This window comes from Psammomys obesus, unplaced genomic scaffold, assembly GCF_907164565.1.
Source record: "Psammomys obesus unplaced genomic scaffold, mPsaObe1.curated_primary_1811, whole genome shotgun sequence".
NCBI classification, from domain to species: Eukaryota; Metazoa; Chordata; class Mammalia; order Rodentia; family Muridae; genus Psammomys; species Psammomys obesus.
The window spans coordinates 1,292,339-1,307,302 of record NW_026596326.1 but is presented as its reverse complement, the minus strand read 5'-3'; the positions used below and the strand labels follow the sequence as shown (position 1 = coordinate 1,307,302).

The following is a 14,964-nucleotide window of genomic DNA, read 5'->3' as shown; positions in this document are numbered from 1 at the left end:
GTCTGCCCTTCCTCAGACCAGGGACTGCTGTCCATCCTGTACTCCTGCTGCCTTTCTTGGTCTGGTACAGAGAAGCCTCTTACTCTAGCATGGTCTATCCACACAGCCTTGTCTTCCCACCTCCAGCAGGATGTGTGGGCCCTTCGTGTGTGCATGTGTGTGTGTGTGTGTGTGTGTGTGTGTGTGTGTGTGTGTATTCTGCAGGCACAGAGCCAATGAACCTTGAATGGAAAATAGCTCCTAAAATGTGTCTGTATCAAGCAGATGGATCTTTTGTATTTTTCCTATAGTCCCTGAGCACGTGAATATCACAGCCTCTTATATATTGAGTATCAGATGTCATCTCCAAAGGGTTAACATTATATAGAGGTGTGTCTGTAGCTAATGCATAAATTCAATGCTGCTACTTTACAGAAGGGACTGGAGCACTGGGTATTTGAATTTTTTTTGTCTTGGTTTATTTTTTAATTAGCACACAAAGTATAGGAATCATTATGGCATCCTCAAACAAAATTTGTTCTTGTTGATGCCATCCAGTATTTTTGGCTGGTCATTAAAGATTTTGGTGACCAACAGGACATTGAGAACCACTCTCACTGGAAGACCTTCGAATTCAAGCGCAGAGCTAGCACAGGGTCCACACAGCTTCTGAAATCCCTTCCTCTGACAGGTACAAAGACAGAAAGGCAGTGACCGGGCGCCACAATCCACACGCTCTGGTGATCAAAGAAGTGACCGAGGCCAGCGCAGGCATTTACACTCTCGCCCTGTGGAACTCTGCGGCTGGTCTGAGGCAGAACATCAGCCTGGAGCTGGTGGTGAACGGTACAGCCCGGAAGGATGGGAGAAGGGATGAGTCCCAGGGGATGGAGGGTGGCGACGGGGACCAGCTGACTGTCTGTTTGCCTGTGCCCTCAGTGCCTCCCCACATCCATGAAAAAGAAGCCTCCTCACCCAGCATCTATTCCCGCCACAGCCGCCAGACCCTCACCTGCACTGCCTACGGGGTACCCCAGCCTCTCAGTGTCCAGTGGCACTGGAGACCCTGGACACCCTGCAAGACGTTCGCCCAGCGCAGCCTGTGAGTATTGGCCTCCACCACACCCCATTCTTCCCTACTGCACACAAGATCTTAGCTCAGCCGCGTCGTCCGTTGATAGGTGAGGAAAAAAAAAAAAAAAGCACCACATTTCCAAAGTGAGACAGACTTCCCAAGCTCAGAGCTATAAACAACAGAGCGTGCCCACATGCCGAGCCAAGCTGCCTACACCCAGCTCAGTGTCAAGAGGATGAGTGGAGCTGGGTGGGTGTGGTGGCATGCGCCTGTATCCCAGCGCTTGGGAGGTGGAGGCAAGAGTATCAGAAACTGAGCTACATAGCGAGCTCAAAGCCAGAGTAACAACAACAAAAACCAAACAAAAGGGATGGGAGAACCTGGAAAAACAGTCTGGGCAGAGACAAATTAGACACACAGGAAACAGAAGGGAAGGGGGCCAACACGAGCAGGAACTCTGAAGGCATTGGGAAGCCAGTGAAGGGCGTTCAGCAAAGGGGTGACAGGTCTGCCGATCTGTGGTGGCATGCTAGGAAATGAATCGAAGCCTGGGACCCGGGCAGGGAAGGAGTCTAGCCCCACCTGCTGGCCCAGGGCTCCAGAGCAGTCAGCGGGGAGGCTCAGAAGCGGCCTAAAGTACCCAAGGCTCCTAAGAGACCCTAGGAAACACGTGGCCTGCAGCTCACCCTGGTACTTCCAACGTTGCCCCTTCTAGCGATCCGCTGTTGTGCCCTGTGCCAAAGGACTGAGTCCTGGGGCGCCCCCTCTCCACTCTTCAGATAGGTGCAGGCAAGATCTTGTCTTGCCTTGTACAAACAGAAGACTGACACCTAAAAGGAGAGAGAAGGAGGAGCAGGTGGGATGGGGTTCACAGGGCAGAGTGGTGACTTGTGGTCCTCCTGGAGGCTGGATTAGCACACCCACGGTGAGCTCTGCAGGAAGGCAGACAGCAGAAGCGGAACAGAGCGGTGTCTGTTGGAAGGAAGGACTGTGGGGCCGCAGCAGTGTTCCAGCCCCTCATTGCCCTTCCTCCCAGGCCTGAAGGCTGTCTCTTACCCACTGAGGTGATGTCTGTAGACAACAAAGGTGTTGACCCCCTACCCTCAGTTTTTAGGTCTTGCCTGTCCTTATTCCTAATCTGCCCTTGTCCCTCCTGGTCCATGGCAGCCGGAGGCGGCAGCAGCGGGATCGCATGCCCCAGTGCCGAGACTGGAAGGAGGTGACTACCCAGGACGCTGTGAACCCCATCGAGAGCCTGGACACCTGGACAGAGTTTGTGGAGGGGAAGAATAAGGTACAGGCCATACGGAGAGAAAGGCCCTGGTAGAGACAAGCTGTGGCAAGAATAGAGGAGGAGCTTCCTCCTGCTCACGCTCAGTTTCCACCTGGCCTGCACACTCTGGGAACTGCCGCTGACAGGCAGGTGACTCTCCCGTCCTCTCTGGACCTCAGCTCCCCTGCCAGTATGTGAGCCAGGCCTTCCCAGACAAGGAAGCTGAGATCCAGGAGAACCCAGCTCCCCTCGAGTCCCCAGGCTGGGAGAGGCTGGGGCTGGGGGCTGACTAGGTCTCCATAGAAGCCTGGTGAGCTGCTGACCAGGAGGGGGAGGGGGACTGAACAAAGGCACCCACTTCCTACAGTCACTTCCTGTTTTCCTACACACCTCCAGAGCCTCTTCCTGTTCCAGGCCTGGCCAGGAAGTGCCCAGCTTGGGGTGGGGGTGGGGGGTCTTTGGATGGTAGGCAGGGCCTATGGAGTTCTCTCCTCCCCTATTTTTAAAACTTCCTACTCCCTGAGGGCAGAATTTTCCTAGAATCCTGGGATTCCTGCATACACATCCACACACATCCCCCCACTACCCTGGACCTTGAAGAAGTGGTGTATGCCTTCGGACTAATGGGGACACCTCGCAAAGACCTTGAACAGTGACCAGCTACTGACCTGAGGCCACAAGTCAGAAGTAGCTGGCCCTGATGGGGCCCATTACAGTAGGAATTTTAACCCTTGCTGAGACAGGACCAGACTGTCTTCTGACCCCTCAACATGGCTACAGTCTGAGAGGCAGCACAGATAAGCCTCTTTGATCCTGCCTCCTTTGCCACCTCAGCCACAGCCTAGGCCAGCTGTCCACACATTATTTCTTGGCTTTTTTGAGTTGTTGCCTCTCTACTGCCAAAGACCTTGCTCCTATTGTTCTGGGGGTCGTCTCTAGACTTTGGTCAATGCCAGCACAAGCCTCAGTTTCCCCATTGTTAGTGGGCACTATTAATAGACTGAAGAGGACGAGGGTCCGTGTGGGCAATGGAGCCTTATGCTTCTATTCTGGGTAGACGGTGAGCAAGCTGGTGGTCCAGAATGCCAACGTGTCCGCCATGTACAAGTGTGTGGTCTTCAACAAAGTGGGCCAGGACGAGCGGCTCATCTACTTCTATGTGACCAGTGAGTAACCAGACAGTCCTCAGAGGGTACCACTTCGCCTAGGCCGGCCTGGGTGCCAGGAATGAACTCGCTGAGATTCTAGTGACCCCGGACACACCCGCACACCCGGCCCATGGGACCACCACCAACCACCCCAACCCAGAGTGGAAGAGATAAATTTAGAGATGCCCAGCCTATAGACCAGATGCTGGTGCAGGGGAATGGAACGGTGCCCTCAGCAGGGAGAAATCCCACCCTATCTCAATTTAGAGGCCTGTGGTTCCTGAGTGCATTTTGCAGTAGAGAGAAATTCCCAGAAATTCTCTAAATTACTCAGATCTCTAAACGGGTTAGTGACCTCTAGAAAGCCAGGCGTCACAGGAGACGCTGGGTCCAGGAGTGTGGATGAAATGCACCTGAAAGGGCAGATAGAAATGGAGAGAATGGCACTGGCAAAAAGCTCATGAAATCATTCCAAGGAAAAGCCAGGGTCAGGGTGTGGTCAGTTGGTAGCCAAAGAGAATGAGGACCTCCCCAGGTCTGGTGATAAGAGCCGCCAGGACCTGGGCTCCTGGAAATGCGTGGTCAGCTCCCCGCTAGGGCATAGAAAGGTAAGCATGCAGAAAGAACCTAACCTCGAGGGATGAGATAGGCTTCCAAGAGGCGGTGCCTCCTTAAACCAAGGAGGGAAAGAAAAAGGAGAGGAAGTGGGTTCTAGTCACTGTGAAAACCGTTGAGTGAGAAGTGAGTGCGTGCCGAGGTCAGTGGTGAGGAGGGAGACCCACACTGCCCCGGGGAAACACGGAGACAGGGTTACCCGGCTTCCTCTCCCCTCCTCAGCCATCCCGGACGGCTTCAGTATCCAATCAGAGCCTTCTGAGGATCCGTTAGAAGGCCAGTCCGTGCGCCTCAGCTGCCAGGCGGACAACTACACATACGAGCATCTGCGCTGGTACCGCCTCAACCTCTCAACCCTGCACGACGCACACGGGAACCCCATCCTCCTCGACTGCAAGAACGTGCACCTGTTTGCCACGCCCCTCGAGGCCAACTTAGAGGAGGCGGAGCCCGGGGCCCGCCACGCCACCCTCAGCTTGAATATCCCCCGGGTGGCGCCCGAGCACGAGGGTGACTACGTGTGTGAGGTGCAGGACAGACGCAGCCAGGACAAGCACTGCCACAAGAAGTACCTGTCGGTGCAGGGTGAGGTGGGCGTGGCGAGCCGGGGAGGGCGGGGCCGCGTTTCCCAGCCTTCGCAGCTTCTGCTTTTGCACCTAGTCCAGCACAGTCCTGGGTGGTCGAATCACAAGCCCGGGTCTTCAGAAGCAGCCCTGGGGCGCCATCTAAGCGTAGAATTAATTGCTCAGTCCCTGATCCTTGAGCACCACGCCATCCATCTTAACCCTTGCATCTGCTTCTCTCCCTACGGCCAGCACCCCTCCCCGCCCGGCCCTGCCCCATCCCAAGGTACCCTCATGGTTTCTGTGCCTTCATTTAGTTCTTTCTCCTTCCCTGCCCCAGCCCTGGAAGCTCCTCGGCTCACGCAGAACTTGACTGACCTCCTGGTGAACGTGAGCGACTCGCTGGAGATGCGATGCCCGGTGGCTGGAGCGCATGTGCCCAGTATTGTGTGGTACAAAGACGAAAGGCTCCTGGAGAAAGAGTCCGGTAGGGGCAGGTCGCCTTGGGTAACGGGCGGGGTCCGGAGGTCTGCAGGACCGATGTCGCGATACCGCCTGAGCTGGTGCCTTCATCCTACTCCCTTACAGGGATCGACCTGGCAGACTCGAATCAGAGGCTGAGCATCCAGCGCGTGCGAGAGGAGGACGCCGGACGTTATCTCTGCAGCGTGTGCAATGCCAAGGGCTGCGTAAACTCCTCGGCCAGCGTGGCGGTGGAAGGTGTGTCCCCGCCTGGCTCTCTCCAGGCCACCTCGCACACCCAACTGGCACTTCCCTGTGACCTGGCCGTTTAGTAAAGTAGTACCCAAGCACGAGGGGCGCCTCCCGTTGGATAAATCTTTCCTCTCACGCACGCGCTATCACCCACCCAGGCTCGGAAGATAAAGGCAGCATGGAGATTGTGATACTCATTGGCACTGGTGTCATCGCTGTCTTCTTCTGGGTCCTCCTCCTGCTCATCTTCTGTAACATGAAAAGGGTGAGGGTCCTCCCCCTGCAGAGGTTCTCTCCAGTGCCTGACGGGGCTTCCCGAGTCCCCACGTTCCACTCTCATCCCAGCAAGCCCTTAAGAGTCCCATCCTGGTGCACCTGTCAACTTCCTGCCCTGGGAATCCTCCCTATCCTTCTATGCCGGGCTCCAAAAGGAGCACAGGTTGCTTTTTAGCCTGTCCCCTCCTTGACCGAGAACCCAGAAGCGAGCGCCATTTGTCCTAGGCAAAAAAAAAAATATATCCAAGCCACAGTGATATGTCCAAATCAATGAGCTGTCTCCACCCCCCCACCCCCAGCCTGCCCACGCAGACATCAAGACGGGCTACCTGTCCATCATCATGGACCCCGGGGAGGTGCCTTTGGAGGAGCAGTGTGAATACCTGTCCTATGACGCCAGCCAGTGGGAGTTCCCCAGGGAAAGGTTACACCTCGGTGAGGCCAGCACCCAGCTCGCCCCACCCAGCACACACTGCCTGGCAGAGACAGCTTCAGCCGCCACAGGGTCAGGCAGGCTGAAGTAGCAGAAACCCTTCTATTCTCAGAACCTGTGCCAGGATGGCCCTCCCGGTCCCCACCTGGCCTGACCAGTTCCAGCTGGGCCTGAGTACCCAGAACCGCAGCCAGAGCTCCCAGTTCCCAGGCCCCCGAGGTCATTTCCCGCTGCCCTGAGCAGGGCGGACCTGTCCCACCTGCCTGGAGAGGATGTGGGGGGCCTTCCTGTCTGCCTCTCCTCTCCCTTCTCCAGCTTTCCCTCTCTAAGACTCACTCCCTATCCCCTTCCTGTTTGGCAGAAGAGGTTTCCATTTTCCTCCTGCCTCAAGCTCTTGGGACAGGTCACCCCTACTGTCCACCCTTCTCCATCCTCACCCGCACCCCTGCATAGCTCACCTGGCACTGGCCCCTGCCTCCACAGGGAGAGTCCTAGGCCACGGGGCTTTTGGGAAGGTTGTGGAAGCCTCGGCTTTTGGCATCAATAAAGGCAGCAGCTGTGACACCGTGGCCGTGAAGATGCTGAAAGGTATGGGATTCACCGGTAGACGGGGCTGTGCGAGCTTGGGGGAGGGTCAGGGACTCTGGGCAGGACTGCGATGCAAGAACGGGGAGGGTAAACACTCAGAGCTGCAGGCCCAGTCACGACTCGACAGAAAGGCGTTAGGAATTAGATCAAAGCCTCTACCCGAACCCTCTGCCTCTGTAAGGTCATCAGTATGTGCTAGGGGCTCAGTGCGGCCCGCACCCCCTGCGGCAGCGCTGAGCCTGCCTTGGCTTAAATCAGTATCTCAGGAGGATTGAGCAGACTGGGGGGAAATACCAGGGCAGGTTTGGCATTGGCTTCGTCCCTATGTCTCCTCCAGAGGGCGCCACTGCCAGCGAGCACCGTGCCCTGATGTCAGAACTCAAGATCCTAATTCACATCGGTAACCACCTCAATGTGGTCAACCTCCTAGGGGCGTGCACCAAGCCCAACGGTACGGAAATGGGATGCCCTGAGCGCCGGCACTCTCACTATGGGTGGGAGGAGCCATGTGGGTCCTGGGGTGGGCCCACGTTGGAGCCTGGCAGGGAGCAGGAAGGATGGACCACAGAGGCAGGAGCGCGGCGCTGCTGGCGTCACCGAGTGCCTGGCTTCTGTTCCGTGGTGCCCTAGGCCCTCTCATGGTGATCGTGGAGTTTTGCAAGTACGGGAACCTCTCCAACTTCTTGCGTGCCAAGCGGGAGGCGTTCAGCCCATACGCGGTAAGTGAGCACCCTAGCCTGTTGCGGGAGCGCAGTTAGAGAATGGATGGGCACCGGGTTGGCCAGGGGTGGCTCTGGAGTGGGAGGCGAGCCACCTTGGGCCAGCTTTACGCTTCGCTTTGGCAGGAGAAGTCTCCCGAGCAACGCAGGCGCTTCCGCGCGATGGTAGAAGGCGCCAAGGCTGATCGGAGGAGACCTGGAAGCAGCGACAGGGCCCTGTTCACGAGGCTCCTGGGCAAGGGAGGAGGCGCACGGCGGGCCCCCCTCGTCCAGGAAGGTAAGAGGCTGCCTGTGGCCCTCCGCGCAGGGCGTCTATGGGAGAATTGTAAGGTGATCTGCTTCAAGGTGGGAAGACACCCCGGGGGCAGGAAATGAAATTTAACTTGGGTATCCCAGGAGAAACAGCAGTGCATTGCAGACAGGGTCAGGGAAGGGTACAGGGCCACACAGCTGGTGCAGAAGTGGGTGCCGCAGAGAGGAGGAAGGGAACAGGAATAAACGGGGTGCACAGTTTCTGGAGTCTCAGGGGCCTGGCCAGGAGAACTATAGTCAGGCTTGGGTACACAAATGTTAAACTCTGGAGCTGAGTTGGAAGATGGAAGGAGCCTCAGGCAGAGGTTCCTCCTGAGGTCCCCTCCTTCTGTGCAGCTGAGGATCTGTGGTTAAGCCCACTGACCATGGAAGACCTTGTCTGCTACAGCTTTCAAGTGGCCCGGGGAATGGAGTTCCTGGCTTCCCGCAAGGTAGGCTCCCCAACCCTACCAGGTCCTTTTCAGAGGAGAAGGGTACACACTCGTTGGCAGAGATATGCCCAGTCATAATTTTACTCCTCGGTGGCCTTAGTATCCGTTCAGATCTGTCCCGTTTTGGAGGAAACTCAGCCCAAAGCGAGGAAGTCCCTGCCCCAGGCCTCCAAGCTTAAGCAGCGGCTGTGGAATCAGCCTGGCTGAGGCCCTAACTTACTGCGCTTCCTCGGTTTCATATGTCCTCTTCCATTAATCGCTCTCCAGATGAGCAAGGTGCAGGCAGGACAGGGTGTACCCTAGGGCACCTCAGAGCTCTAGACTAAGATGTCACCCCGAAGGTTGAAGCTGAACTCATTGTCATCTCCCTTCCTTCACCCCCAGTGCATTCACAGAGACCTGGCCGCTCGGAACATCTTACTGTCGGAGAGTGACATAGTGAAGATCTGTGACTTCGGTCTTGCTCGGGACATCTACAAAGACCCTGACTATGTCCGAAAGGGCAGTGTGAGTGCAGACCATGAAGAGCAGGGGACTTCGGGGTGGATGGGAAGAGCGAGACCACAGACCAACAACTGTACCACCGGGCCGTACTGGCTCAGGGTGACAGGAATCCTTGGGTCTGCCAGGCCATGCCCTGCTGCTGGGCGACTCACTATTCCTTGGAGCTCAGCAAATGTGCTGGTTACGTGTCTTATTGCTGTGATGATGATTTCTAATACATCATAGCATAGATGGCATAGTTTCCAGAATGGGAGGCTACAGCTCTTACGGCATTAGTCAGGAAGGAGAGAGTGAAGATTGCTTGTACTCAGCTCAGCTTGGCTTCTGTTTCTCAGCGTCTGCCTGGCTTCTCTCTCTCTTCTTTTTCTCCTTCTGTTCAGCTTGGGACCCAAGCTCATGGAATTGTTCCACTCACATTTAGGCTGGGTATTTCCATCTCAGAAAACCTATTCTAGCTGTCTTCATAGACAGGTCCAGGGTCAGTGGCGGGCTGCTGGCATAGCTCAGAAAACGGTGCTTGAATGAGTGACCAGAGTTTGTGCCAGGGAGGGGAAGGAAGGTGGCTGGAGAGAGAAACTGATCAGGATGAGTCCAGGGTGTGCTGTGATGAGCACTCAGATGAGGTCATAAGATGGAGGGGGAAAGGTGATGGGAGAGCGTCATTAAGAGTTCAAGAGAAGAGGGAAGAAGGGAAGAAGAGAGGGAGAAGAGAAGGGAGGAAAGAGAGAGAAGAGAGAGGGAACAGAAAGAAAAGAGGAAGGGAGAAGGGAGGAAGAGAGAAAAAGATGAAGATAAATGGACACAAATGCCAGCTGTTGGAAAGAGGGGGGAGGTAAAAGGGAAAGGGAGGGAGAGAAAGAGAGGGAGAGGAAGGAATGGAAGGAAAGGATGAGGAGAGGGAGATCTGGGTACCCAGGACAACTGCAGGAAAGATACCTTCAATCTTCACAGAAGGAACCTGGGATTGTGAGTATCCTGGGGTCTCTTAGCCCTCTCTCCTCCACCACGGGCATATGTCTCTGTGCCCATGCAGGCCCGACTGCCTCTGAAGTGGATGGCCCCTGAGAGCATCTTTGACAAGGTGTACACCACGCAGAGTGATGTGTGGTCCTTTGGAGTGCTGCTGTGGGAAATTTTCTCCCTGGGTGAGTAAAGAGCAAGGTACCCATCTAGGAGAGAAGAGTGGGTCCCGCAGCTCCAGGGGCTGCCACACAACTGTAGCTGTGCATGGACCTATCAGCCCAGGGCCTTCTGAAGCAAGTGATGAGTCACAGAGAGAGACATACACACATACACACAATCACCTGTCCCCGCCCAGCCTGGTCCAGCTTTCCAGAGAACTTTGCCTCCAAAGAGGGCTCCCTTGGCAATACTTTGATGTTGAGCAGGGCAAAACCTTGGTTCACATGGCAGCCTCTTCACTCACCATGGGTCCCTGAGGGAGTCCAGTACCCAATCAATGTCTTCATCACTGTTCTGTTGCTGTGAAGAGACACCATGACTAAGGCAACTCTTACAAAGGAAAGCATTTAATCTGGGGCTTCCTTACAGTTTTAGATGGTTAGTCCATTTTTACCACGGCAGGGAGCATGGCAGGACCAAGGCAGACATGGCGTTGGAGAAGTAGCTCAGAGCTACATCCTGATCCTTAGGCAGCAGATGGAAAAAGAGACTGGGACCCGGTATGGACTTTTGAAACCTCAAAGGCCTGTGTCACTTCACCCTCGGTGACACACTTCCTCCAGTAAGGTCACACCTCCTAATCCTTCCAAATACTTCCACTCCCTGGTCACCAAACACTCAAATACACAAGACTTTGAAGGCCAGTCTCATTCCGTCACACCTGCTTACACAAATCCTACATCGAAGCAGGCCCCATGAAGGGTAGGAGGAGACAACGAACAAAACATATATTCGACCAAATGGCATCCATGATAAACACTGTTACTAAATACAGGAATGGGAAGATTCAAGACAACTCAGGGGCCCCTGGGCTGCTAGGTGAGCCAGAAGGGCTAGGAAGGAGATGAGGCTGGAGTGCAGCTCAGTGGGCTTAGCATGCATTGGGGCATTCAGTCTCTAGCAACACAGTCTACAAATAAATAATAGACAGGTAGGGTAGAGGCAGGTGGCCCAGGAGGAACAAAGGAATACTAGGCCAGTGACCCTCATGAGTTAGAAGTGGGCAAACTGTGGGCAGGATGATCAGAAGATGCAGAAGATGTATGCCCATCCCAGGAACTAGTCTCACAAATGCACATTGACTAAGTGGATGCTCTTGGTACCCTACCAGAACCCAGGGCTGGCATTTTCATGGCTGTCTAGAAGCCAACAATCCCCAGTGATTCTCTTGTCTATACCCTGCTTGAATCTGGGGTTACAAGCATGTGCCAGATTCCCAGCCTGTTACACAGGTGTTGGGACAAGAATTCTGGTCCTCATGATTGCACAGCAAGTGTTCTTAACTGCTGAGATCTATCTCCAGCTCCATTTGGCTTCTTTTAATCAGATGAAGAATTAGAATGGGAGAGAAGGGAGCTAGCAGCTAGCCCAGCCCCTGGGTAGGGACCTCAAACTGACAATAGTAGCAATATAGAAGAGAGGAAGGGACAAGATAGGCTAGGCTGAACAAAGGGACTGCTCCCCACCAACCCCACCACCTTTCTCCCATCAGGGGCCTCTCCATACCCTGGGGTACAGATCAATGAGGAGTTCTGCCAGAGGCTGAAGGACGGCACAAGGATGAGGGCCCCGGAGTTGGCCACACCTGCCATGTGAGTCTCCTGGCTGGCCACTTAATTGTTGGGGGACAGGTACCAAGAGAGAAGTCTGCAGTGAGGGGGAATTGGGAGGGTTGATGCAGATCATGAGATGGAAGGCAAGAACAGCAGTCTGCATGCCTGGAGGAGGGCCTCAGGGCAGGCAAGGGGACACTCAATTTTGAAGGTTCAGGAGCAGACATCCCTCTCTGTCTACTCAGCTCTGGTGGCCTTCTGTCTGCATCGAAGTATAGCAGATGGCGTCACGCTGGGAGCACATGAAAGGGACAGATCACGTAATGAGAAAGGAAGCAAGGGAATTTTTATACAACAGTCTGTTCTCCAGAGAGCCCAACCCTTAAGACCAGCATTAATCCATTCATAAGCCCCCTTGACCCTGCAGTGTCATGAGAATTCATGAGAATTATGGGGTTTTGTTTTTGTTGTTTTTTTTTTTAAATACAGAAATATTACAAGAACATGTTTTCATTCTAATCCCAGATGTGGGGATATGGGGCTGCTTTGCAGCAGCTGACTATGATTTGCCTCGTGCCCTAGCAGAGGCGTGGTTTTGCCAGCTGCAGATAGTTTCTGCATTTGTGTGATGATGGGAATCCTGGGAATTTTTCAGAGAGTATATAAATGCAAGAGCCCTGCCTGATAGGCGAGGTGATCCAGGGGATTGGGGTGTGATGGGGTTAGCTGGAGGGAGGGTCATGGTCCACTCAGCGCACAGGTCAACACCTGGCTGCCCCCACCCCACCCCCACAGACGCCACATCATGCAGAGTTGCTGGTCTGGAGACCCTAAAGCCAGGCCTGCTTTTACCGAGCTGGTGGAGATCCTGGGGGACCTGCTTCAGGGTGGAGGCTGGCAGGTGAGCCCCATCTTTGTCTTGTCCTACTGCAACCCATGGCCTTATCCTGGGTCCCTGCCTTGTCTGTCTTTCTAAGCCCCGGTCACCTGTCAACCACCAAGCAAGGGTCACACATGTCTGGGCCCCAGGCCCATGGGCCTATCCTCCCACTGCCCACAGCTCCATCTCACTCAGCATGAAGCTAGGCAAACACCACTAATGTCTGTTCTAGCTACCATACAGATAGTCAGGGATAGTCTTCTCTGCCCACAAGGAGTCTGGTCCACACTGAGCCTGCAAGGCAATGCTAGTCTCAAACATGACACTGGTAATTCTCTTTACCTCCTACCACCTGCTAAGCACCAAAACACTGGACTTTACATCCTCTGTGCCTCCCTTCCCAGAGCTACTCCCTGATGGTAGTAGCTTGAGACTGGTACCTCATGTTCTGGGATCTGAATTGGGGATGCCCAAGAAGCCCATCCTGTCCCACTCGCCTGGACCTGGAAGGGCTTCCGGGAAAACTGAACAAGGCCAGCCCAGCAGTCATTTAGCAATCTCCATGCTTGGCCTTCTGTGAGCATTAATGTATGCTAGGGCCCAGCATGGACCCACTAATCCTCAGAGTGCACACACGCACACGCGCACACACACACACACTCTCGCACGCGCAAACATGCAAACACAAACACACAACCAATCCTGACCCTATGGCTAAGGTCAAGACCCCAGTAGTCCTGACTGGAACATTAAGACTGAGGGCAGGCTGTGGTAGCCTGTGACCCTTGAAATTTCTCCCGCTCCTGCCAGGAGGAGGAAGAGGAATGCCTGGCCCTGCACAGCTCTCAGAGCTCAGAGGAGGGTGGCTTCATGCAGGCATCCACCACAGCTCTGCACATCACTGAAGCTGACGCTGAAAGCAGTCCACCGAGCGTGCACTGCCACAGCCTGGCAGCCAGGTCAGTTTTCCTCCCCCCAGGTCTGGGAACGTGTCTGATGGTGACAGCAGTTTGGTGATGGCACATTTCATACGCCCTCAAGGAAAAGCAGCTTATAGTGACTCGAGAGAGCTCTTCCAATGAGCGTCTTAGTCCATTGCTATAACAAAATACCTGGAGCTGAGCACTTTATAAAGAAAAGAGTTCCCTTCAGTTCACATCAGTGGAGATTCAAGAACATGGTATCGGCATTTGCTTGTCTCGGGGGAGAGTTTTGTGGCAGATGGCATCATGATAACAGAAGCACATGAGTGAGATGTGGTGAGAACGGAAGGCAGAGGGAGCCAGAGGCCCTTAGACCACACTTTTTACAACCGCTCTGTCTCTTGAAAACTAACCAGGATCCCAAGAGAACTTTATTAGTTCTTTCTGAGGTAGATGTGCCCCATGCACTAGGCCCCGCCTCAGTGCCCCCTCATGACAGATGAAGCTTACACCATAGGAACCTTGAAGACACACTCTAACCATACCCAAAGCACAGCAACTGGCCTCCTCCAACTCTGTGCTTCCTGCTTTCAAGGGAGCACCTATCTGGAGCACTTTTTCTTTGGGGATACAGAGTAGAGGAGACTGTGTTTGGACCAAGACTCCTCCCGGGATGCAATTGCTGTTTCATCTCTCGAGCTTGTCCCCAGGACCACTGGCAAGGCTCTATGACCAGAGAAGGCCACACAGTCGCCATATTCAGGAGTCAAACAGCCTGTTTCTAGAATTTCGGATCCATGGTCTCTCACCGCTGGTGGTTTTCACTCCTTATACGTTGCACCATATATGTGTTCTCACCAGCATGACAGAGAGGCTAAGGCTCCGGGGCTCCTGTCCCGTGTGCTCAGGGCAATGACATGCCTGGGGAACAGAATGCAAGCTGGTCCCCGCTAGGCTGCTTCCACCGTGCACCCGTACCGTGCACGCACGGCGCACGCATCGTGCACACGGACACTTGCACGCGCGCACACACCCATGCATGGGCAGGCTAGTCAGTGGTTAATAGTGGAAAGATGGCCATCCCGAGGAGAAGGTCATACCTGCCCCTCAGCTCCCTGCCACACTCAGCCTGGGACCCTCGCTGTCTTTCCTCTGCGGAGCCCTAGCGGTGCACTCAGAGATCTCTTAATAGGAGAGACAATGCAATACAGGAAAGGAGCAGAGAGGGCCATGTTTTGAGTCCAGGCCGCACCCATATTCTGCCTCTAACTGGAAGGCCTCTCTCGGCTGGGAGAGAAGCAGCCCGAGAGTTGAGGGAGGCCCTTGAGTTCATCAGAACCTTCTGTGTCCTCCCCACAGGTATTACAACTGTGTGTCCTTTCCTGGGTGCCTAACCAGAGGGACTCAGACTCTAGGTTCCTCGAGGATGAAGACATTTGAAGAATTCCCCATGACCCCTACAACCTACAAAGCCTCCGTGGTAAGGAAATGTGAAGGGAGGAGGGAGAGCTCAAAGGTGGGGGACAGTATCCCCCAACACAAGTATCAGGAAAGCAAGCCAGGCTTCTAAAATCGTTCATTTAATTTTTATTATGGTGCGAATTGTACAGAATAATGGAGGCGATGATCTTTCAAGACATGCCTCTGGGATGTGCTAATAAAATCCAGCCTCCCGTTATTCACCTCCTCTTCCTCTTCCCAGCCTCTATTAATGGCTGTTCTACTTCCAGGTCAAGGGTTCTTAGCTTCCACACGAGAGAACAAGCCGTATTCGCCTTTCTGTGTCTGCTCATTTC

The 14,964-nt window shown here is 54.4% G+C and overlaps 1 protein-coding gene across 1 annotated transcript in view; it reads left to right on the top strand.

Annotated features, from left to right (window-relative positions):
* The window catches only part of Flt4 (fms related receptor tyrosine kinase 4), a 42,348-nt gene that overhangs the window by 20,529 nt on the left and 6,855 nt on the right, over window positions 1-14,964 (top strand). The window contains exons 9-28 of the mRNA XM_055597216.1: window positions 671-825; window positions 919-1,081; window positions 2,222-2,348; window positions 3,385-3,493; window positions 4,313-4,675; window positions 4,994-5,140; window positions 5,242-5,373; window positions 5,526-5,632; window positions 5,943-6,078; window positions 6,560-6,664; window positions 7,002-7,115; window positions 7,295-7,383; window positions 7,510-7,660; window positions 8,032-8,126; window positions 8,511-8,633; window positions 9,664-9,775; window positions 11,305-11,404; window positions 12,161-12,266; window positions 13,056-13,204; window positions 14,528-14,648. Coding sequence (XP_055453191.1) covers window positions 671-825; window positions 919-1,081; window positions 2,222-2,348; window positions 3,385-3,493; window positions 4,313-4,675; window positions 4,994-5,140; window positions 5,242-5,373; window positions 5,526-5,632; window positions 5,943-6,078; window positions 6,560-6,664; window positions 7,002-7,115; window positions 7,295-7,383; window positions 7,510-7,660; window positions 8,032-8,126; window positions 8,511-8,633; window positions 9,664-9,775; window positions 11,305-11,404; window positions 12,161-12,266; window positions 13,056-13,204; window positions 14,528-14,648 — 2,704 coding nt within the window. The remainder of the gene's footprint in view (window positions 1-670; window positions 826-918; window positions 1,082-2,221; window positions 2,349-3,384; window positions 3,494-4,312; window positions 4,676-4,993; window positions 5,141-5,241; window positions 5,374-5,525; window positions 5,633-5,942; window positions 6,079-6,559; window positions 6,665-7,001; window positions 7,116-7,294; window positions 7,384-7,509; window positions 7,661-8,031; window positions 8,127-8,510; window positions 8,634-9,663; window positions 9,776-11,304; window positions 11,405-12,160; window positions 12,267-13,055; window positions 13,205-14,527; window positions 14,649-14,964) is intronic.